The sequence below is a fragment of the Dreissena polymorpha genome, chromosome 2, assembly GCF_020536995.1.
Source record: "Dreissena polymorpha isolate Duluth1 chromosome 2, UMN_Dpol_1.0, whole genome shotgun sequence".
NCBI lineage: Eukaryota > Metazoa > Mollusca > Bivalvia > Myida > Dreissenidae > Dreissena > Dreissena polymorpha.
This window is the reverse complement of record NC_068356.1, coordinates 38,353,832-38,377,212: the sequence shown is the minus strand read 5'-3', so window position 1 is coordinate 38,377,212 and position 23,381 is coordinate 38,353,832. Positions and strand designations below refer to the sequence as shown.

The 23,381-nt window shown below is 34.1% G+C and overlaps 1 protein-coding gene across 1 annotated transcript; it reads left to right on the top strand.

The window, feature by feature from the left end:
* The first annotated feature begins 2,535 nt into the window (after window positions 1-2,535).
* On the top strand, window positions 2,536-21,492 carry LOC127866674 (uncharacterized). The gene is made up of 4 exons (XM_052407413.1): window positions 2,536-2,738; window positions 3,195-4,345; window positions 4,622-4,789; window positions 15,200-21,492. The coding sequence occupies exons 2-4, from the start codon at window positions 3,280-3,282 to the stop codon at window positions 15,847-15,849; spliced, it is 1,884 nt and encodes a 627-aa protein (XP_052263373.1). The 5' UTR covers window positions 2,536-2,738; window positions 3,195-3,279; the 3' UTR covers window positions 15,850-21,492.
* Window positions 21,493-23,381: the final 1,889 nt, after the last annotated feature.

Below are 23,381 nucleotides of genomic sequence, written 5' to 3'. Positions count from 1 at the left end.
TTACAAAATAAAAAATAGCGGTTGAGCCTGTGCGAAGTTTATCCACTAAAAAGACAACATTAAAATGATTTACATAAAACTTTTCTTTTAATGAAAAAAAAAATGTTTTTTTCCGAAAACCCATGCTAATAGTTTTTTTCTTAACTGTATCTTGTTTGATAAAGCATTTGACACAAAAACTCAATTTTCATTAAATTAACTACGCTTTTAAAATGGAATCCGGTTTACGGGTGTCACTTTTTTGTGTGGACATGTGACGATTTTCAAATAAATGAATCAGCGCCACAGGAGATTACCCAAATAGCCCCGAGAATTGAGATATCGATTAAGAATATGTGTGTGACATTACACTAGTTGGCTGGATAATTCAGACATGTTTCACACTAGTAAAGCTCGATTGGTCATTTTCGGCTCGGCTACCACTTTAAAGTATCCCGTGTAAAATGTTCGCCGGTATGGAAACTATACTTATATGTACCCGGGATACAATGTAGTATACTTAAGAGTACCGGGTTGCTTTTAAGAATTACCCGAGCCGAAAATGACCAAACGAGCACAAGTAAACCAGAGATCAGCAACCATTTTTAAATCAATTTATTAAAGGCTATCAGATGTTTGCATTATACATGCAAATGCTATTTAACAAAAATAATACTCATATTCAAGACAACCATCGTCTGTTTCGCATATATATAAATATAAGTAATCACTAGCGACGCAAAGAAAATAAACATACAACTTCAAAGCAGAACGGTTCTAATTTTCCGTGCAATACTTACTGTGAATGACACCTGTCCCTGTTTAACTATAATAATATTGTTTTGTGGATGACCATCCACACAGAACCATGATTTTATCCTAGATGGCCGGTACCGCATCCGAGAGGGATACCGATATAAAGTTTCATCCGCCAGGGAGTGACCCCAGACAGTCGTTATGGTTATGCGCCGTGAGTTACCGTGCTCGTACCAAAACGCTTCCCGATTTGAGTGTAAACCAGTTATTCTTAAATTAAAAACATCATTAAAAAGTTTTTCTTGTTTTTACGTCCAAGAAAATAATTGAAAACAAATATACAATATGAATGTAACCTGTACGTATTGTTAATATAAAGTACATTATTATCATTTTAATAGGTCTGATATACGAACATGTTTTATAAACTTACAAAAGAATAATTTAGATTAACTTTATTGAATTGATTGTAATTTCTTAAATTGGACGCAGTTTTCAGGACATTTTGTATATTTTAGTACACTCAGTTAAAAGTACTATTTCTTAAATGAAAATCTGTCCAAAAATACACACTCGTAGCGAAATTATGGTCACTTCCTTGCATTTGCTCAAAACAATAATTGTTAGAATCATGCACTTGCTTTAAAATCGCACGAATTTTCATTAATTTATTTCAAACAATATTTATACATTACACCTTTATGTATAGCTCAAAAGGATGTTTGATATCCTTTAATTTGAGATGGTTACCACTACATGCAGATCATTATCGTTATCATCATTACGCAATTTTCATAGGATTAGCGGTGTTATTCTAATTGCATGTTGATAGGACCCTGCATTTTGTGACCAAGGAATATTTACGACACTTCATTTTGGCAGATAATCAATAACGTGCTGTAAAACGCGTGTCATAAATCATTAAAACTGGTAATTCTAAGCAAGACTTGCGAGGTTCTTATGGCACTGTTTGCTATCAAATGCAGAGGCCAGCATGATACGAAACATATTTAATTTATTTATCAGTTTTAAAATATCATAAATAAACTATTTGACTTTTTTAAAATCGTTTTTTTAAATTCAAATTAGATTCAATGTGTTTAAGGGATTGCAATGAAAACAGTCACCGCAAAAGGATTAAGAACTTTGAATACTGCGTTAATGGCGTATCCTCAATAAATGGAGCTAATTTCCAAGGTAAGCCTATTTGATTGTTTTTTCTTCAAATTGTAATTTTGGTAGACTTTATGTAAGACGTTATCGTTTTTGAGTTAATGTGTAGAATGAATTATAATATGAAAATATATGCACAAGTACCGTAAACAAGAAATATTTATGTAAAAAGGTATTCCTCGTCCATAATCTGCGTGAAATATATGTTATATACATTGCATGCATGAATAATGTATTGATTCGAATGGCACACGTTTAAGCCCAAATATTAATAGTTATCAATAAATTAATATCCAGCGAGAAAAGGGAGTGTACTGCGTTTTAAGAACTTGTTCATTGCAATTTGAGAACCAATTTATATATCTAAATTGTGCTGATGAATATAGGGGTCTATGATTTTTTCGTAATTAAAGAGGGGATTAGATAGGTTGTATTATTTTCTGATGCTAAATGTGAAGCTGCTGTATCTGCTAAACAATAGCTGCAAATTGAAATTTTTGTTATTACATATCGGAAAAGGTAAAAACAGCTTTGCCGACAAAATCTAGATCAACAATTCACAGGTTTGACATTGCGACGTCAGCACAATGTATTTGTATGATGTTGAATCAAAATGGTGTGTCTAGTTCAGGGAAGCAACAGTAGTGATAGTGGCACAGTATTAATTAGGCGGAAGATCTTCATAATTATAGAGGACTAAAATTATAATATATAAACATGGCTTTGCATTTGTTTACTGTACACATTGTAAAATTAGCGGATAACATCTGCACTGCCAATTCATTGCACCAGTGAACACTGAAGTGGTAAAGTGAATCAAGCGTTACAAGGTAAACAAAGAAAATGTGCGAGATATTGTCAGATTGCCAGATTGTTCATGTTGTCGAACTAGAAGTCGCATAGTTTGCGTGGACTTAATCAAGTTCATGTTTTCCTTGGCTTAAATGGTTGATTGTCGTGACACGTATTGTTTATATTTACTCATATGCACAGTTTTCAGTAAGACCCGTATAAAAAGTTACTAATGGCATACATTGTTATTGTATTTGTTACATCACCATAACTTACTTTTTGGTATTTAAATAAAACTGAGATTAAAGTTATGTTGTTTTATATAGAATATTTACAAACATTACAGATAGGACTTTCTTTAATTCATCCAAAATAATACTTTTCTTTTTCAATCTGTGTTTTTTTAAAGTTTATTCAAGCTCTTTTAAGTCCGCTTGTGAAATTATTTATTATTGTTATTTAATAATAATTAATATAGCTGTACTGTATTATAGATGATGCAGAATTAAATGCTAAAGGGATGAGCATGTAAGCTAGAAATCAACCTCGAAGACCAGTCTACCTGCTCCAGTTTGGACAATGCCTGGAGCTGGTCCAAGTTCTGCTACAAATCCCAGTCAGAGACCTACATCTTTCAGTGGTTTGGAATTAGGTGGACACACTAGCGTCAACACACCAGATGTGACTGCAGACATCATTGACATATATGAAGCCAGTCATTCAGAAACAAGTACCAATGCGTCTGTTAGTGATGGAGTATCGGTGGCTCCTGACTATCCTATGGATTCTTTGCCACGGCACACTAGCACCCATTCATTGCCGGGGACTGGGGTTCAAAGAGAGAGGAGAGAAGCTCCTGCACCACCCAGGTCACACTCTTCAAATGTAGCTATGTCAAATGTGGTGGTGGCCAGTCAGGGAGCAGAAAGAGGCCTTACACATTTACCACCATCAAGTCTTTCGACAAGTGCTGGAAATATTGCCTCACCTGTGATACCTGTGTTACATTCACCAAGCCGTCCACCTGTGATAACCCACATTCCAATGCATTCTCTACCACATGCTCATTTAGGGGCCGCGTCATCACCAGCTGTTGTGTCACCTTCCAACATCAATGTTCACGTAAGCGGTGAAGGAATTGTTTCTATACCTTCCCCTGTAAGTGTAAATGGATTAGGTAATTCTAGGAGTGTTGTGCCACCGAATTTCAATACTGGGGTGGTTAGAATGGATCGTCATAGTTCTAGTGGAAATATGCTACCCGATGTGGTCAGTCACTCTCAACAAGCATTGAGTCCAAGACCAACACATGCATCACCGAGACCTACAAGACCTAACATTCCTCAGTCTGAGTCGAGACACAGTGAGTTACGAGATCACAGACATAGTTCCGAGCCCCATGGTCGTCATCGGCACACCCATGGACATAGACACAGATCCCACAGACACTCGCGCCATCAAAACCTTTCAGAGGAGGAGCCATGTAAGGAATCATGTATGAAATGTTTGGCAGCTGGAACATCTTTTCGTTGGATTCTTGTGGTGTTGTCTCTTCTGGGAGTGTGCTGTGTAGTGACTGGTATTGTGTTGGCAGCTCTCCACGCGGCTGGCAATTCTTTCCTCTTTCTTGCCATAATGTTTTTAGGTAAGTTGTTTTTGACAATACTTTGTAAATGTATGCTGTAACAGTATCATTAATTATTATTTGATAATCTACATGAAAATGGAAGATAAACAATATTCATTTAACTTTGCGCGGCACATAACATAGATTATTTTTCATGTTTGTATTTACAAAAAAGTCATTTGATTCAATTTTATTTATGAAAAGACATAAACTGACAAAATATCATGAAACATTAACATCTTTCCCCTTTATTGTCCCTTTTTACTATCTTAGTTAACTGTTTAAAACTTTTAGGACTGGGTGTGTTGCTGGTAGTGGTTGTGGGTGTGGGCTGGAAGTGCACGCCCAGGGGTCATGAGCCCCTCCATGCCCTGTTCCATTTGGGAGAATTTAGAAGACATTCTAGAAGGAGAAGAACAAGAACACATGAGCGACGAAGAGGTGGTAATCGGTGGTATGGAGGTGAGGCACTTAGTTATTATTGTTATTTATAATTAAAATTGATGTGTAATATAACAGCTTACCTGGTGTCCGTCTCATAGTGGTTATGATGTCCCTGTTCTCCAGCTAGGCCTAAATGGAAGAGTGCCCCACCCTGCCCTTCCGAAGCCCTGCCCAGTCCTTCCAAGGCCCCACCCTCAAACCCCAACATACATACGTGACCTTTTGACACCTTCAAAAAATAATCACTATAACTTGCGATCTTGCGAAAAGGGGGATTTAAAGCTAGTGCGAATACCCAAAACAAACTATTTCAAAAAATCGTTTGAATTTTCTAGCAAAAAAGTTAGGAATTCGTTACCCCAATCTAAACGTCAAACAAACAATTTAATTACATTTAAGAAAAAAATAAAAGCTAATTGTTCTTCCACACTTTATGAAATAAACTGAACATGCTTCATGTTGTTTTAGTAAATAACATTAGTTTAATGTTTGAATACTGTTCTTGCATAATTAAATGGTTATTGTAGTTTTATGTCTGTCATTTGTTTTTAATTATAATATATATCATTATAAGTGTGCATGCATATATGATTCTTTATGTTTTGTTCTTGTTGCTCAAGATGAAATATGATGTATTTGTTGTAAATTGTATATTGTTAGAAGACCTTATTGAAAATAAGAAATGTATTATATAAATTGCATATTATGTAATTTCATCTGATGTATTTCTTAATAAGTCTATCTTCTTTAAATAAAGATTTTATTATTGTTATTATTATAATCTCCTATTTAAATTCAAGCCAACACATTTTATTTCCTCACACTTGTTTAAAATTTAATCAATCAAATCCAGCAAAATGTCCTCTAGTGATCTCACATCCCATCTTCTAATGAACTAACGCATTAATGCTGTATCTGACAGTATGTAGTATTGATGAATGCCATTTTAAATTGCCACTTGCTGGTGTGTTACATATTTACAGTTTTAAATTCTTAGAAACTGGCCTCAACTCACCTCAAAGATCTTTGATGTCTGCCACAGCATTGACAGCTTGCAGTTTTTTTAGGCATAGGTTTAATTGATGTCATCCGGACACACTGTTGTGATTGTCAAAGACTTGTGTATTTAATTGGTTTTATATTTTCAACTGAGAATATGATTGCAAGGTAATGATTAGGGGTTAACGTAAGAAATTGACACTCACAGGGCAACAGATAAGATTTCATGTCAATTAGTTTTCATGTCAATTAGTTTTCACTGCAAGCTTTTTGAAACACTTAGTTTTTTCCCTCAAATCAATTTGTCAAAAAGTTTTTTTACAGTTGATAAAAACTTACCTTTATTTCTGGATGAGATGAGCTCTTTAATTTTCGGCGGTGACAATTTGTAGCAATTCTTATTGCAATAAATTGACAAAAGTCATTATGCATTCATAATGTCAATGTTTGTTTGTTTATATTAATAAATTCATTCAATTGTCTATTGACAAAGCATATATGATAAGGAGTTCTTTTTTAACACTCCTGTGTTTCAGTCTCAGTGCACACCTTATTAACTCTGGTTTTGAAATCCTGGAATAGTCTACCCTTTCTCCTTTTTTTCTTGCTTAGCCACAGCGGAACTGATTTGTGTGGATTAAATGATGACATGTCACACTTGGAAGCCCTCTCCATGTAAGACAAGCCAGGGAATTCCTTTTTTTCACGTGGTTAAATGTTTCTCGTACACTGAATCGCCACGGTGTTTTGCACTGAATTTTTCCATTTCTGTCACAACCTGTGATATTAATTCCTTTAAAACACTCTTTTCAATGTCTATCCGATGGTTTGTTTTGCGTTACAAATTGAAACATATTAGGGCTCACGCCGCTGATGAAATTTTCTAAGCACGTCCCCTTTTAGAACTACTAATGCCGACAATTTCGCATACTTTTTTCAATGGAAGAAAATTTTAATGTAGACACCGTTCTGAACTGGTGTTCATATAAACTTTTCACTTATATTACGACCGCACTAAAGGTAACAATATACTAATTCAAATCAAACACAGTACGGGTGGAATTGGTAGCTTAAAACGACAAAGAATCGATTGCAATTTCGTAATCGTTTATTGTACGATCGATTTTTAGCTCACCTGAGCACAACGTGCTCATGGTGAGCTATTGTGATTGCCTTTTGTCCGTAGTCCGTCGTGCGTCCGTCGTGCGTCCGTCGTCAACATTTGCCTTGTGAACACTCTAAAGGCCACATTTATTGTCTGATCTTCATGAAACTTGGTCAGAACATTTGTCCCAATGATACCTCGACCGAGTTCGAAACTGGGTCATGCTGGGTCAAAAACTAGGTCACTAAGTCAAAAAAAAGAAAAACCTTGTGAACACTGTAGAAGTCACATTTGATGCCCAATCTTCATGTTACTTTGTCAAAATGTTTGTCTTTATGATATGTTGGTTGAGTTTAAAAATGGTTTTGGTCCATTGAAATTTTCAATTTACCCCCCGCGCGGATCGCAAATAGACCGTGACAAAGCAGTCGCTTAAAATTGGTTGCTTTAACAACACTCTCGTGCCTCTGCGCGTGCCATATGTTGTCTAATGATTAGGAGATAATTGCTGGTTTTGGGCAGACGGCACGGTAAAAGAAAGACGGCAAAAATAATTAAAGAAAAACAAAAACTGATCAAAGTTTTATTAATTACGTAGATTCACTACCGTATTAAGTCCTGCGAGTTTTCTCAGTTTGTTAATCCACCGATAATTACGAGTAATAACCATCTTATATATAAACTGGAATCACAGTTCATTTTCTATACTATCAAGTCATTTTACTAGTCAGAAACATTCAGAAAACACATTTCCTGGATTAGATATAAATTATCCGAGTAGAAATAAATTGCTACGCCATGACCTTCGACATTGCAAATGGCTGACCTATTGTAACATTCAACCCGCGTTCAGTTCAAAGCTGGCGATTCAAATTACAAGTAATGTTGGTTCAATAATGGAGAAAACATTAAACGGATTTAACAAATATTTGATAAGGTTTGTTAAACCAGATAACAACAAGGAAAGTTTGGATTATTAAAGTTAAACTGGTAAGGCATTTATTATGTGTACATATTTCGGACATATATAGTATTCGGATAAACAGTAATTGATATACTAGATGCTCCATCATGACCATTCATTAAGATTGTGTTTTGTTGCAAATGCAGTCAAATTGATGAGGATAATAAAAAGACAGTAAATATGTGATGAAAATGTGCAACCGCACATATCTCAAATTACTTAAATGTGCTGAATGACTTAAATGTGTTATGATTACGTAGATTTTAATGAGAATTTATTGTTTTTACAAATGAACATAGTAAAATGAAAGAAATAATAAAAGTTTTGAAATTAACATGTTTTGTTTTTAAAGTCGATATTGTTTGCACAAACTTATACCCTGATTTTCCAAACTTCTCACTATTTTTAAAGCGTAGGGTAGTCTCCGCCTTGTTGTAAGATATATCTAGTTACTTTCACAGATGTACAGTGACCCAAAATGGATGGGAAGCGTTTGTGATCATTTACGCAGTTGACATTCCGTTAACATCAACATTAAAGTTTTTTGGACTTCCAACATTTTTGAGTGGGACTTCCATAAGTAAAGGACAGGAAGTCAGGACTTCCAAAATTTATTTCTTAGTGCAAGCCCTGATTGAAAAACATGGCCGCCAGGGGGCGGGGCAGTATTCCTTATATGGCTATAGAGAAACCTTGTGAACACTCTAGAAGTCACAATTTTTGCCCAATCATCATGAAACTTGGTCAAAACATTGGTTTCATTGATATCTCGATCAAGTGTATATAGTGAAAACATGTTCTAGAAGTCCAATCTTCATGAAATTTGGTCAGAACATTTGTTTCCTGGATACGACGGTTGAGTTTGAAAATGGTTCGGATCTGTAAAATAACATGGCCGCCAGGGGTCAGGGCAGTTTTGCTTATATGGCTATAGTTAAACCTTGTTAACACTCTAGGAGTCACATTTATTGTCCAATCTTAATGAAACTTGGTCTGAACATTTGTTTTTATGATAGCTAGGCTGAGTTTGAAAATAGTTTTGGTCTGTTGAAAATGTGGCCGCCAGGGGGCGGGGCAGCTTTGCTTATATGGCTATAGTGAAACCTTGTTAACACTCTAGAAGTAACATTGTCCAATCTTCATGGAACACGGTCCGAAGATTTGTTGTATTGATAGCTTGGCTGAGTTGAAAATGGTTACTGTTTGTTGAAAAACATGGCCACCAGGGTAGCGAGCAGTTTTCATAATATGAGTTTTGACTATATTAAAACCATGTTAACACTCTAGTTGTAATGCGGATGTTGGTGCACAATGATGATGATGATGATAATGATGATTATGATGATAATGATGATGATTATGATGATACTGGTAATGGATTCAGAAACATTAACCACAACCCAAATCTCTAATTATAATTATTGCATTACTCAAATTAATTATTGCCATTACTTATGATTATTATCTATATCTTTGCAGAAATTTAACATAGTGGTAAAACCAATAAAACAACAAGAAGTGTTACATATGAATCTTATTTGACTTTTCATTCACTTATCCTAGGCTACTCTCTATAAAACTCATTTATACCTGTGCTTGCATTGTTGCCAGGTGGTAATTGTGTAACACTCCTGGAAATTGACCCCAATTAACTGGGCATTTTCATCAAAGACCTTTGTGTTGATGTCAGATGGAAACCATTTATAAGAGATAAGACATTACAACATGGAATGTTTTACCCCTACAATTTTCAGTTAGTCAGTACTTTGTGTGTGATTATGAAAGATTTGTGATTTTAGCAGGTTTTATTGTTGTTTCAATTGGAAATATCAATGCAAGGTGAGTCCTTAAATTGTTCCAGTTGTTTAAAAACACTTTGTCAAAAATGTGAACAATTTGGTAGTAAAAAAACAACAATTTATCACATCTTTTAAGAAGCACAAACATCTGTTTGAAGAAAAGTTGATTTGCATTTTGTTTTTGCAAAAATAATGTATTTATGCTACAGGTTTTTTGTGCATTTAAATAACAAATAGTTTGATAGTTGTTTGGATATGATACATTTTCAAATGTCTTGTGTGTGTTTACTTCTGTATTTGCACACATTTATAACTATAAGAAAGATCAAGTGATGTTTTGTACTATAATTTTAAGAAGATCAATATTGAATTTCTAGTTGCTGTACATATTCTCATACTCATTTACTTTTTATGCCCCCTTTTGAAGAAAAGGGGGCATATAGTGATCGGACTGACCGTCTGTCCATCTTTCCGTCTTTCCGTCACACTTTGCGTTTAGGTTTCGAAAAATGCTCATTACTTCTATGTCCCTTGAGATAAAGCCTTCATATTTAGTATGCATGTATATATGTACAAGGTTTTCCATACGCACACAAATTTTGACCCCTATGACCTTAACCTTGAACTTAGGGTCTGCGTTTAGGTTTCAAAATCTTCGTTTAGGTTTCGAAAAATGCTCATAACTTCTTTTTCCCTTGAGATATAACCTTTATATTTGGTATGCATGTTTATATGGACAAGGCCTTTCCATACGCACACAAATTTTGACCCCTGTGACCTTGACCTTGAATTTAAGGTCCGCGTTTAGGTTTCGAAATCTGCGTTTAGGTTTTGAAAAATGCTATAACTTTTATCAAAGCGTTTATAGGGGGCATATGTCATCCTATGGTGACAGCTCTTGTTATAACTGACTTTGATACATGTATATGATAACAATTCAACATATTTTATTAAATTATGCAAAAACTATTTTACAAAAACACAATCTCTTGAACAATACGGTTGTTTTCAGTTTCTAAAAGTGTTCTTGCTAAACAGATTGTGAACAGTCAGCCCCTATAAGATGCTGAGAAGCTTATCTCATGATCTCAAATTTGGACAACAATTTGTTGAAAAATGTACTTCCATTTTCTTTTGCTGATGCTCATTATTAAATTACTGTCCTCATATTACTTTTATCCAAAATAATAGCTTTGTCGCAATGGGTAACAAATGTGTATTTAAATTTTTTTGAACAAACACACACAAAACTACTGATAACGCATATATGTATATATCTGCCGAAACAACAAACCTTTTCTGTTCACAAAACAATGTAAACAACCCTTGTTTCCTGGATACGACGGTACAAAAAATGGTTAAGATCCATTTAGTAACATGATCGACCGCCAGGGGGGGGGGGGGGTCATTTTCCTTATATTTATTTACTGAAAAAGCCTGTGAACACTCTAAAAGTCACATTTTTTGGCCAATCATCATGAAACTTGGTCAAAACATTTGTTTTATTGATATGTCGGATGAGTTTGAAATTGGTCGTGATCAGTGGAAAAACATTGCTGCCAAGGGATGGGGCAGTTTTCTGTATATGTTTGTAAGAAGCATTTTCCTTATATATATATTTAAAAAAAATCTGGGTATTAAAAACATGGCTGCCAGGGTGGGTGAGGTAATTTTCTATATAGGCCTATTGTGAATACTTTGGAACACCTTATTTTTAAAGTCAGTCTTATCATACTAATAACTTAAAATATTTGCTGAAGAGTTTTAATCTTTGTTTCTTTCCATCTAAGTCTCGCAGGTGAGCGACCCAGGGCCCTTTGGGGCCTCTTGTTTATTTAAATTCGTTTTCTATCAAATACAAATCGTAAAAACGATAAAACGATCCTTATCTGTTGCCCTGCACTCACTTGCCCGGGGGGCAAGTTACTTTGAACATCTACTTGCCCTCATTAAAAACTGGTTGCCCTATTTTGAAGACAATTTTTTATTGTCATTTGATCTTTAAAGCATTGATTCACATGCATTATTATGCTAGATTTAATTTCAGCTATATTCAATGTATCAAACATAAAATAATAATCGTTTTTATAATATAAAGTTGTCAACAAAACAAAATCTGGACAGTTTTATTTCATTGCAGGGTTCGACACTAAGGCACGTCCGACAGACATTGTCTAGTAAGATTGGTGGTCGGGCTAGTAAAACTGTGGGCTAGCTTGTCCGACTGGTCGTACATACAAAATCTATACTGATTCATATAACTATAACTAACCGAAAACCTTTTTCTCTTAATGTGTAAAATAACTATTGTATCCATTATTTACATCAGAACAAAACTAGCGTATATAAATAATCGCGGAGCATTCACATGATTCATCGCTATTTTTAGACGCGAAAGAGATTTTCCCGCAGAAATAGCTTGTTTCCATTGGTAAAGTTGTCATGAATATTAACCCTTTGCATGCTGGGAAATGTGTAGTCTGCTAAAATGTTGTCTGCGGAATTTCTAAAATTAGCATTTTCTTTATTTTTTTTCAAAGAATACTATCAGAATAGCAAACAGTTTTGATCCAGATGAGACGCCACGTTCTGTGACGTCTCATCTGGATCCAAACTGTTTGCAAAAACCTTCAAAGTTCGGTTCTAGCACTGAAAGAGTTAATGATTTTTTGCAGTGTCGTAAAACTTTACATCATGTTTTTATGACTTCTATCGAAAATCGGTATCGTCAATGTAAACATTTTGGCGTAGCAGACGAGAGAATGTAATTTAAAGAATGGCTTTGTTCAAGATTGGATTTTCGTCCGACAAATAAGTTAATAAAGAAGAATCCGACGGTAAAACTGACACAGATTATGATAGAAAAGGGCCTTGGAGCTGTGGTAGCATCTCCATGTCCATCACAGCGGTCAAGGAGGCCAGAATTTGATAACGTTTAATAAATGTCACCTGCTGTACAGACATCATTTGTTTAACTGGTGATAAACAGTGAAATTACAACAAACAATTTATGTTGTTAAATAGTTTTATTTTATTTTTTACTCTGTGCATCAAAATAACTTTCTTGTGTTCACTTATTATTTTCTGATAAAACCTGATTAAACAGTTACACGACACAATTCTGTTTATTTGCTATGTCATTTATGGTCTAGTAGACATCAGATTCGGGCTAGTACATTTTAAGAGGAGCTGGTCCGATGGTCTGGCTGTAAAAAAAGTTAATGACGAACCCTGCATTGAATAGTCACTATTGAATACAATACATATGAAGAGTTTAATACTATTAAAATTACCGTTGTTTTCAAATTTGACACAAATCTTGCATTTCATCAATCGCGACTCTTTATCAAATTCAAGCCATGGAAATTCATCAAGCCACGATGTTTGAAAGTAACGCTTTCGTGATTCATTTTCATATTTTCTCTTCTTTTCTTTTTCGGTTGTTTTGGTTTGTTCCTTTGAGTGTTTCGAGTTACTTTTATTAAAAATAGGAAAGATCGGCTGTACGCTACCGTCCGCCATGTTGAAACGTCTGCCAAGTAGAACTTGTTTTGAGCGTTTAGATTGGCTTATACAATGCAAGCGACCAATCAAAATCAAATCTCGTTTTACTTGTACCTGATAAAAAAAATATATTGACCCAAAGAAAATAAATAAATACAAGGGGAAAAGTCGAAAAAATACCGCAATTATGCTTACGAAAACGGACTTGCCCGGCGGACTATCTACTTTGGAAAATCACTTGCCCGCAACGATTTTAACCCGGCACGGGCAAGCCGGCGTCCCCTTAAAAAAAAGCTCTGAATGATATGTTTTGTTTAGGAAAAAAAAGTAAATGTATAAAAGTGGGGTGTGTGTGTAAATATATTAAGAGCTTTAATGCAAATTTGCCTTAAGAGAGTTGTTTATTTGGTTTGTTTGTTTTCTACATTATTTTTTATTTAAAATGGTAAAATGCAAGATATTTAAGATCAAACCAAAAAAACATGACTTCTACAATTTGACCATAGGTTGACCCTTGTAGCGTTACCTGTTTTGTGCATTTTCAATTGTAAAACTTGTGTGTAATTGAAATTCTTAAACAAATTAATCGTCAATATTGCCCTGATTTTTTTTCTTTATTTGAATTTGTGGTCATATGGATTATCAAATATAAATATATATACACATGCACATGTGCTTAAAATGGTATGTTTCGGTTATGAATACAGAAGAGTTTATATGCATGTTTTTGCAAATGACGCGATGACAACAGATATTAATAAGAGCATTGAACTTACTTAAAACATGATTTGTTTATAAAGCAGGTTTGTGGTTTTTACCCGGTCATAAGCATTTTATTAGAGACAGTGTACATTTATTTAATTGAATCATGACCACAGATGTAACTTGACATTCAAGTAAGGAATAGTCTAATATGGTTTTTAACAATGAAACCATCAATTTTATTGTGTATTATGTTATATTCAAATTTTACTTAAATGGATTTTTTGCTGATTTTTTTTTTTTTTTAAGACGTCTTAAATAATCAATGGGACTTCTACTTTTTCCTTTTGGAGTTCTTCTTTTTCAAAGTAAAGAGTCATAGGACTCCTGTTTACAAATCCAAGTGAGATCCCTGCTGTAGCCTGTGAACATTCTACAGAAATCTTCATGAAACTTGGTCAAATTATGTGTCACAGTGATATATCGGCCAAGTTTGAAAATGTTTGTGCTTTGGGTTAAAAACTATTTTTCTTGGTCAAATTTAAGACAACATTTTGAAACCTCTAGTGACCACATTTATTTCCCAGAACATTTGTTCAAATGTTGTATCAGATGAGTCCCAAACTCAGGGCTTCCCCTGGCTAAAATATTTCTTCAAATTCGCCTTGCTATGGCAAATTCTTCTATTTTTGGCTATTTTTAGATTTTAATGAAGAAAAAGTTGTAGCCAAATTGAATTTTCTTTAGCCAAATAAGTCAATTTGTAGCCATTGGCTAATTTGGCGAATGGCAAAGTAAGCCCTGCATACTTGGTCAGAGAGGTCACATTTTTTTGCACAATCGTCATGAAACGTGGTGAGAACATTTGTTCTTATGATTTTTGTCATATGAGTGAGATACATGTATGGGTTCTTTCCATTGGAAAACACCATTGAAAAACATGGCGGTTATCAAATTTTTCCTTTAGAAGTCAAATTTCACCCACTCATCAAAAATTGCGCTTAGAACAATAAAAAAACAAACTGTGTTGTTATGATGAGTTTATAAATATATGTGGTCTGTTCAAAATTATGGCTGCCAGGTGTAGGGGCAGCTTTTCTTACAAACCTATTGTGAACCCTTGTGAACATGCTGCTCAGCCCAGTTTAGTTCCTTGGGTTCTAAGATGTGCACGTTAGGGCTTTGAGCCTTTGACCCTCTCGTTTAATTAATATGGTCACTCTGATGAAGGTTGAGTATATAGAAGATTTTTTTTCATTTTGTTCAAGAAAAACAGAATTGGACAGAGGCTTATCTTTTGCGGGTATTGTTGTTATGATTAATTCATTCTAATCTTTTATCATTTACTTGACCAGGTTCCATGTATCCGGAGTTCCAATATCGGCGTCCCCCTCCCTCCTACAACGCATCAATGCAGGAATTCCAACAGCAGCAGCACCAGCAGCCCGCCTCTCCTCACACCCCTGACCTCTATGACCCCAACAGTGACCCCAACAGTGACCCTGCGGAGGACTACAGTCTTCCCTCCTCCCCTCCACCTTCATACCGGTCAAGAGCCAGCACAGTGAGGGCAGGTATTCAAATAACGTTCCCACCCAATCAAGGCGGAGATTTCCCTGACTCTAGACCGCCCACCTACCGGTCCCACCCGAGTAACACCCTACACACCCGTCACACTCGGCCGTCCCTGTCCAGAGATGACGATGACCTCTATGACCATGACCCTGCACCCGCAGACGTAGCATTCACTGGATCTACAGTGTTTGTTGACACAAACAATTCTCAGTGCGGTACCAGCATTCACATTAACCCAGTCATGGCTGCTAATCAGAATGTGACAGTGTCCGTGACGACTGTTTCTGTGACAACCTCTGCCCCTGTTGTTACCCCTCATGTCCATGCGGAGGGTGCAGGGTCTTCTGCCCTTCCTTCCGACTCTTTTGGCACAGAAATAGTTGACCCGGTAGGGGAAGGAGGTTTAGACCGTGAAGTCACACAGCTGTAGACACAGGATAAGGAAACTATTAAGTAGACTCAGAATTGATGCAGAGGTTGACAAATGTAGACAATTAAATTAAGGGTTATAATTGACTGTGTGGACTATAATATTCAATCAGGTGTTAACATCATAATTATGATAATCAGCAATTATTAACTAGATATAGACATGAGAACAAAAAATTGATAAGTAGACACACACACAGATGAAGATAATAAATTAAGAAATTATTCGGTACAACCAGAGATGTATAAAACAGAATGGAACTTGTATGGAACCCAAACATTAGAAGAATCAAAACGGTAATAGCTGATGTAGACAGGTAGGTTTAGAGTCAAAGTCAGAGGTTCTTAAAGACGACAGGCAAGTTTAGATAATGGAATGAAAGAGTGTTTATACTTGTTATTTACAAATAATTCAGGGCTTCTTTTAGTTAGACTGAAGTTAAATTGTGGTTTTGTTGATAGTTAAATGTTACTTTTCTGTACACAATTAATGTTTTGAATAATTTTGTATAGTGAATATATAATCTGTCTTAACCAGCGCAGATATGTCTATGAATATCTTACATTTCTGGCATGTCTGTTGTAAGGTCATTTTCATGTACCTGTTGGTTGTATTTTGTATGTTAATTCCAAAGTTCTAGAAGAATGCATTGCTATTGTTACATTCTTAGCCTTGATGTTTTTTACTTAGTGAATATTTGTTACTGTCACTTGTAACTAAATATGTTTTGTAATGGATGTAACCCTTTTTATCATGTTGAAATTTGGCTTAATACATTTGCTATATCTGTTAAAACTAAAGTTTTTTACTCTATAACTTAAGATTTCTGTATTTATCTTTATTTGAGATTTGTTGAATGTGGAATATATATTGTATACTTATTAATACAAAATGTATCTAAAATGATTTAAAAGTACTGGTAGCCTTGTATTTTACCAAATGAAAGCACTCGTTATTTAGAGTGTCAATTAAGTAATGGTGGCAATTGATACGTTTATTGATTTCATGTGTGTCTTCCATGTATACACTTGCATCAAATTTCAATTCCAAAATTATTTTGCCTATTGCTTATACAGCTAAACATGAATTTGGAATCAAACACTTCCTGGTCAGTTTTATGTATTGTTTTATCTACATTTTAGCATTTTTGTAAATTAACTGTTTTGAATGTCATGTATGTCATTGAAGCACATAATATTTACACACTTTTTAATGAGGGTTGGATTTTCTGTTTTAATTAGTTTTATATATTTTGCCCCAGTTTGCTATTTTAATGGCCCTTTATAAGGCATACCCAGTTTGAATCGGTTGTGACATCAGGGAGTTCATCAGACTGGACTATAACTTGAGTTTCCTGCATATAAATAAATTGAAAAGTATGGCAATAGAAGATTTATATGACCAACAATAATCGGCTCTCATTGTTAAACTTGTGTATGGTCCCATTGAAAAATACAAACATATTATTGGTTCAATATTTGTGTGATTTCTGTTATTCCTGGTTTTTCAACAATCAATGGATTACATAATAAGGAATTGGATATTATTATCACCAAGTTTGTGCCTTTAGTAACTGTTGTTGAAAATATTAAATGATTACCATTAAGTAATTAAGATGAAATTTCATTTAGTTTACTCTAAATGTTTTTTTTGTAAGTTGGTGAATCATAAGTTTAAATAAAAGTTTCACTTTTGTCCTAAATACTGTTCTTTATAGTATAACAGTTATTTTGTATTTTTTACCACATAGATGATATTTATACTAAAATTAATATGCTGTGTTGATCGTGATTATTTAATTCTTACATAACCCACATTATCATGTTTGCTCCCTGTCTCAGATGTGTTGTGTTTTTGACCTTTTACATCTAGCCTACTACAGGTAACTTCATGTTGCTATAGGCTATCATTTACTCACTATAAATAGTGATTTATTACCACCTAAGTATGTATTTTCTCTCCGGCCAAGCCATTCTCTCACACTTAAGGTAACATAAACCAGCTATTTCAAGTTGATACTTGTATACATGTTTTGCGTATTGTTTCCATTTACAGACATTAAAACACTGCTTCATGTATAAATTAAATTTGTATTGAAATAGTTTAAATGATCATGTTAATAATGACGTGTAATCTTAACCACTTTGATATTTAAAAAAAGTAATTTGGGCAAAACTACTCCAGTTGTATACATTGTTTTTATTGTGAAATCACATCTACATAACAGTAAGATTTTTTTTTACTTTCGACATTACGTGAATTTGCAAAAGGGTGATACGTAGTAATATGTATGAGTGATTTTTTAGGGTGATTTGGGGTCGAAATTCTGCTTCATGACCCAGCTCAAAAGTTATATATTTTACCTCTATATGCTCCTTAAAATTCCCCTCTAAAGGTTAGCTTTATTTTGGAGAAAAAAAACGTCAAAATAAATGGGACAAAAATGACTAGGTTAAAGACATTTTTTTTTTTAAATAATTTCAATAATTTTCATCAAACCAAGTTTGATTATTATCTCATTAAATATGTGTAGCAAAGCTTTATGGTTTATAATAAAGAAGAATGAACACCTGTTATCATGCTTATCCCCTTTTGTCATTAAATTACCTGTCCAAAGGACCCGCCACCTTTACTCCAAATTGGCAAAAAACCCACCGAGTATAAAGTTATCAGGTTACAAGCAACCATCAAATGAAACTAATTCAGAGATGACTTAGAGGTTTTATGGGTTTTCTTCATGACAGAGCTTAAAAATACTGAACAGTGTTAAATGTATATGTATATTCCTCCTTGTTCTAATACAATTATTGTTATACTATTATCTTTTATTGATTTGGATATTTATATGGTTGATATTTTTTATTGTCAAAGGGTTCTTTAATTTTATATTACATATAAAGGCATCTGCATGGGAATTTTATAAACTGATCTTTTGTGCACGGAATTAAATACAATCCACAACATGCCAATTTTTCTATTCAGTTTAATACATGTATGTTTATATATTTTATTTTTGAATATACCAATACATTCGCCAGTAATAAATTTGTATTGAGTTACAAGAGGTGCCTTACTTAATATTTTAATATACATTTTTATGTTTAAATGCCCATCGAATACTGTTTGATAATTAACTTGAAATTATACTTTTATTAGATCTGATTTTTATACTCCACACTGATTGATGATAATTATATGTTTATATGTCAAAATAATTTTAATATCTATTGTGAAGGAAAGTGATTAACATATTTTAACATAATTTGTACTTTTATCACTTTGTTCAACAGTCAGCGGTGTTACTGTTCAGAATTAGAATTTTAGCAAGAAGTAACTACAAGGGAAGATGCAAAACTAAACACTTTTAAGGCCTATTTTTGTAAATAGCCAAATTAAGAGCCATTGTTGTAAATAGCCCGAGGCAAGCATAATTAAATCTGTTTTTCGATTCATTTACATAGCCTCTGTTACTTATTTGCTTTAAGCAATCTCATGTATATGCTTTCTTTTCTAGAATTTTATCAGCGATCTGCTTGAGTTAAGTTTTATTGTGTTGAATAACATTGACTTCTGTGTTTGTCACTGTCTGTCACATTTTGTTTTGACTTTGTGTAATATTAAATAATACGGTAAGAGGGATAAAAGGCGTTTTACAGCTGTCTCATGTGGTAATAAATGCACAGACATTAATCCATCAAGGCCCACAAGTATTATTGTTTAAGATGACTTAGAATATTTGGGGTAATTTTTTATGATTATTTTATTTAGTTAATGGACAATGTGAAAATTATAACATATTTATTTGAAACTTATAAAGTCATATCCTTAAACATTTATTTAAATAGGTATTTTTCAAAAGAGAAAATATATTTGCATACAAACTTGTGTACAATCAAGTGTTGGGGCAATTTGTACGAGTTGGCCATGTCACTTCAAGCAAACAAAAAGCAAAGAGTCCCTGTATGAAATATAATAGTTAAATCCTGCTTGCTGTACAACATTTCTCAATAAGCATTTAATGAAACAGGATGTTTCTAGCTGAGTAATTTTGTTAACTTGCCTGAAATTTTATTATCTTAAAATTGTTCAAAGATTTCAAATTTGATATATTTCAATGTGTGCTTAAGAATAGTAAAATCTGTAAGTCAAATTAAAATGAACTTTTAAAAGATTTGTACCAATATTATCCATAGAATTTGTATTCAATTTATATATGAATGTTATGGATAGTCACATTAAACTTCTGTTGAGTTGAACATGTGTTTAAGTTTCAAAGTCGTAATTATTGATTTTTGATAAGTTGGTAATAACACTTCAGATCATTTTGGTAGGGTTTAACATGCTCATATATATTTACAGTTTTGTTACCAGTATAAAGCTCGTGGCACTTAATAATTTGGTGTTTGCTTTAAGGTCATTGTTTATCATAGTTAATACAGTTATACAGTGTACATGTACATGTATATGTGTCTAGGGTCTTGATAGTGGGACTGTTTTTGTTTTTTAATGTTGCATGTTTAAAAGCGAGTGTATATCATCTAATTACATTTGTTCGATATATATCAAATGTTAATGAATAAAAAAATTAGAACAAAATTCAGGGTTATTACCAGACAATAAACGAAATAAGAGTTTTATTCAAATGCAATGAAATGTGTTTTTTAATGAGTAGATAACAATTTCATTAACACTGGTAATGCACAATGTTGGGAAATCCCCACTTATTGGGCATATTTCCTCAGGCGACACATAGACACAATTTGATTCTGCAACAAGTACATGTTTATGTGTGGGTATCGGCACAAACGTTTACCTAACTAATGAATAGACGTTAACAATATTTGAATTATTATGCAATTAAAAGATCGTTAATAAATCGTTCATATTCATGTGTTTGATTATGGTTGCAAAAATGTTGAAATTAAAGTAGTGTATTCTCGCTTTAAGTATTGGAAGATCATCAAACTTTCAAATCGGCTTTTATGCTGTATTTTAAGAGCCATGAACACGTTGATAATTAGTGTACTGAATGCTTACTTTAAATCGCGCCTTTGGAAAATGGGGCATAATGCACGTGCGTAAAGTATCATCCCATATTAACTTGTGCACTCTACATGGGCCGTGTTATGTGACAAGGGGGTTAAATGAATGTGCGTGAAGTGTCGTCCCAGATTAGCATGAGCAGTCCGCACAGGCTAAACAGGAACGACACTTTCCGCTTTTATATTTTTCGTTTACTATCTTTTCTTTGCATAAATCCAGTTTAGGCGGAACGTGTTGTCCCTGATTATCATGTAAGGACTGCACAGGCTAATCTGGGACGACACTTTACGCACATGCATTTCATCCTCTTTTCACAGAGCAAGGCTCACTTTAAGCCCCGTTTTCCCAGAGCGTGGCTAATTTGTGTTGTAAGGCCGAGAAACCGAGTCATTTATTAACTGTTTTTTTTTAATCGTGTATTATTGTGGTATTTCGAGGATTCACGCTTGAGGTGTGTAAGCAGATCTGTTTGTATACATTATATAATCTATTTGATCATGAAGTTCATTGAATAACATATTTTTATATGTATGATTTACTTTTGGCATATCTAACTTCTTGTCACCGCATTATGTTAATAAAACAAATAATGTCTTGTGACTTATGTCGATTTAGTTATTTAACGCGTGCTTAGGCGATTCATCTCAGGTAGGTTCGCGTGCCAGTATGTAGTTAATGCTGCCGAAAAAAGGTAGACACATCTTTTCGGACAAAAATACGACGAATTCGAGTTAGCTCCCTTAAACATCATTTTACGATTTTTTTGTTTCATAAGGAGTATCTGAAAGAATTATCCGAGTCATGAATGGGATAGTTAAATGAAATTTTGTTTGACCATAATCGAACGCTCAAATAAAAAAACCTACTTTCATGTGTTCTTATAATCGCTCATTTAGTCAATGCAATATCCGCACGACATATGTATTTTTTCTTGCCATATTGAACGTGATATCAATGAAAATAGAGAAATATATTTTAAGATTTTATTTACGTAATTTAATGTGAGCGCCGATTTTTCGGAAGATCTGGGATATCTTACATGCTGCTTTTTTTTTGTATTTCACCTTTAAGGGGGTAATTTTATTCTTTCCGTTGTAAAAAAGGATCAAACAGTACATATGCCCCTACTGCGGATTCCTTCATGCGTCGTGTGCGCACTTTAATGTTTGTGGACATGAACTATTTTAAAGGTTATTCGAATAGTTCCAATTTATGCTCAAATACTGACAAACATCGATCTAACATAAGCGCTGTCAAATCCGTATGACTTGATTACAAGGGTGTAGATGAAACACGGTAATTTTAATAGTTCTTACATTAGCAAGTAATTCACGGAAGCCAGTTATATTATTATAAGTAATTCACGGAAGCGAGTTATAACATTAGGAAGTAATTCACGGAAGCCAATCCTCCTGAAATCACTCCATATTGAACATGGCAGTCACGTGTTAATTAATTAATATCCCGAAGAACGAATCTGCAAACATATCCATATATCGATATTTTGTTGCTCGACAGGAAGAAAAAACTGAACTCACAAATGCGCGCAATACTTTCTTCTTTTATTTTCTGCATTAGAGGTGCCTTAAGCAATGTCTATACACACACACACACACACACACACACACACACACACACACACACACACACACACAATAAGAACTTGATTTGAGCCGTTTGGAACCTGCATGTATTTTGGAATGATTAGAGCATTAACAAACTGACTTAAAGCAGAGGTTTGATTTCATTAATTCATTTTTGATACATTCGCTAAATGTGGAGATGCAGTTCTGTCCTTATCCTATCCAGGTCGGATATAGAAGACTTATTATAAAGAGATGCTTCGAAACTAAGGTTTCCGGCCGTGAGTGGGTGACTTGTATAAATTCATGTACCTAAATTACCCTCTGCGTCAGAGATACAATAATTGCTAATATTCGGAAATCGCATTACGCAAGATGGTGATGGTAGGGACATTGAATGTTCTATTTCAGATCGGTACGACTTTGAAATGGATCACAACAGTTGTTACGTTTTTTTTTCCAAATATTGTTAAGTATGTATGCTTTTTTATCACCGGAACAGTTTAAAAAGAGAATTGAAGTTTTTTTAATGTCAACTTGTCTTTGCACAATCATTAAACACACTTGCCCATGAACTCTGAATCTTAAAAAAACCCATTATGCTTTTCTTATGGCTACATAAATCAATTGTTACACTTCAACGAAATTCATTGAGGCAAAGTTTACGCCGATACCTTAATGTTTATTCGAATTTGTTGCAGAACCAACATGACATATTTTCATAGGGTACGGGTCCCCGTATTCCGCTTTTTTTTATCGAAACTGCACTTATGTCAAAAGTAAGCTCTTTGTAGCCAACGTTGACTTTTGAACTTCTAGTATAACAGTATAAACAACCAATGAGTTATAAATTTTTACCGTGTAGCATTTTATAGTAAACATCTAAAAGGGAACTTTTCACAGTTC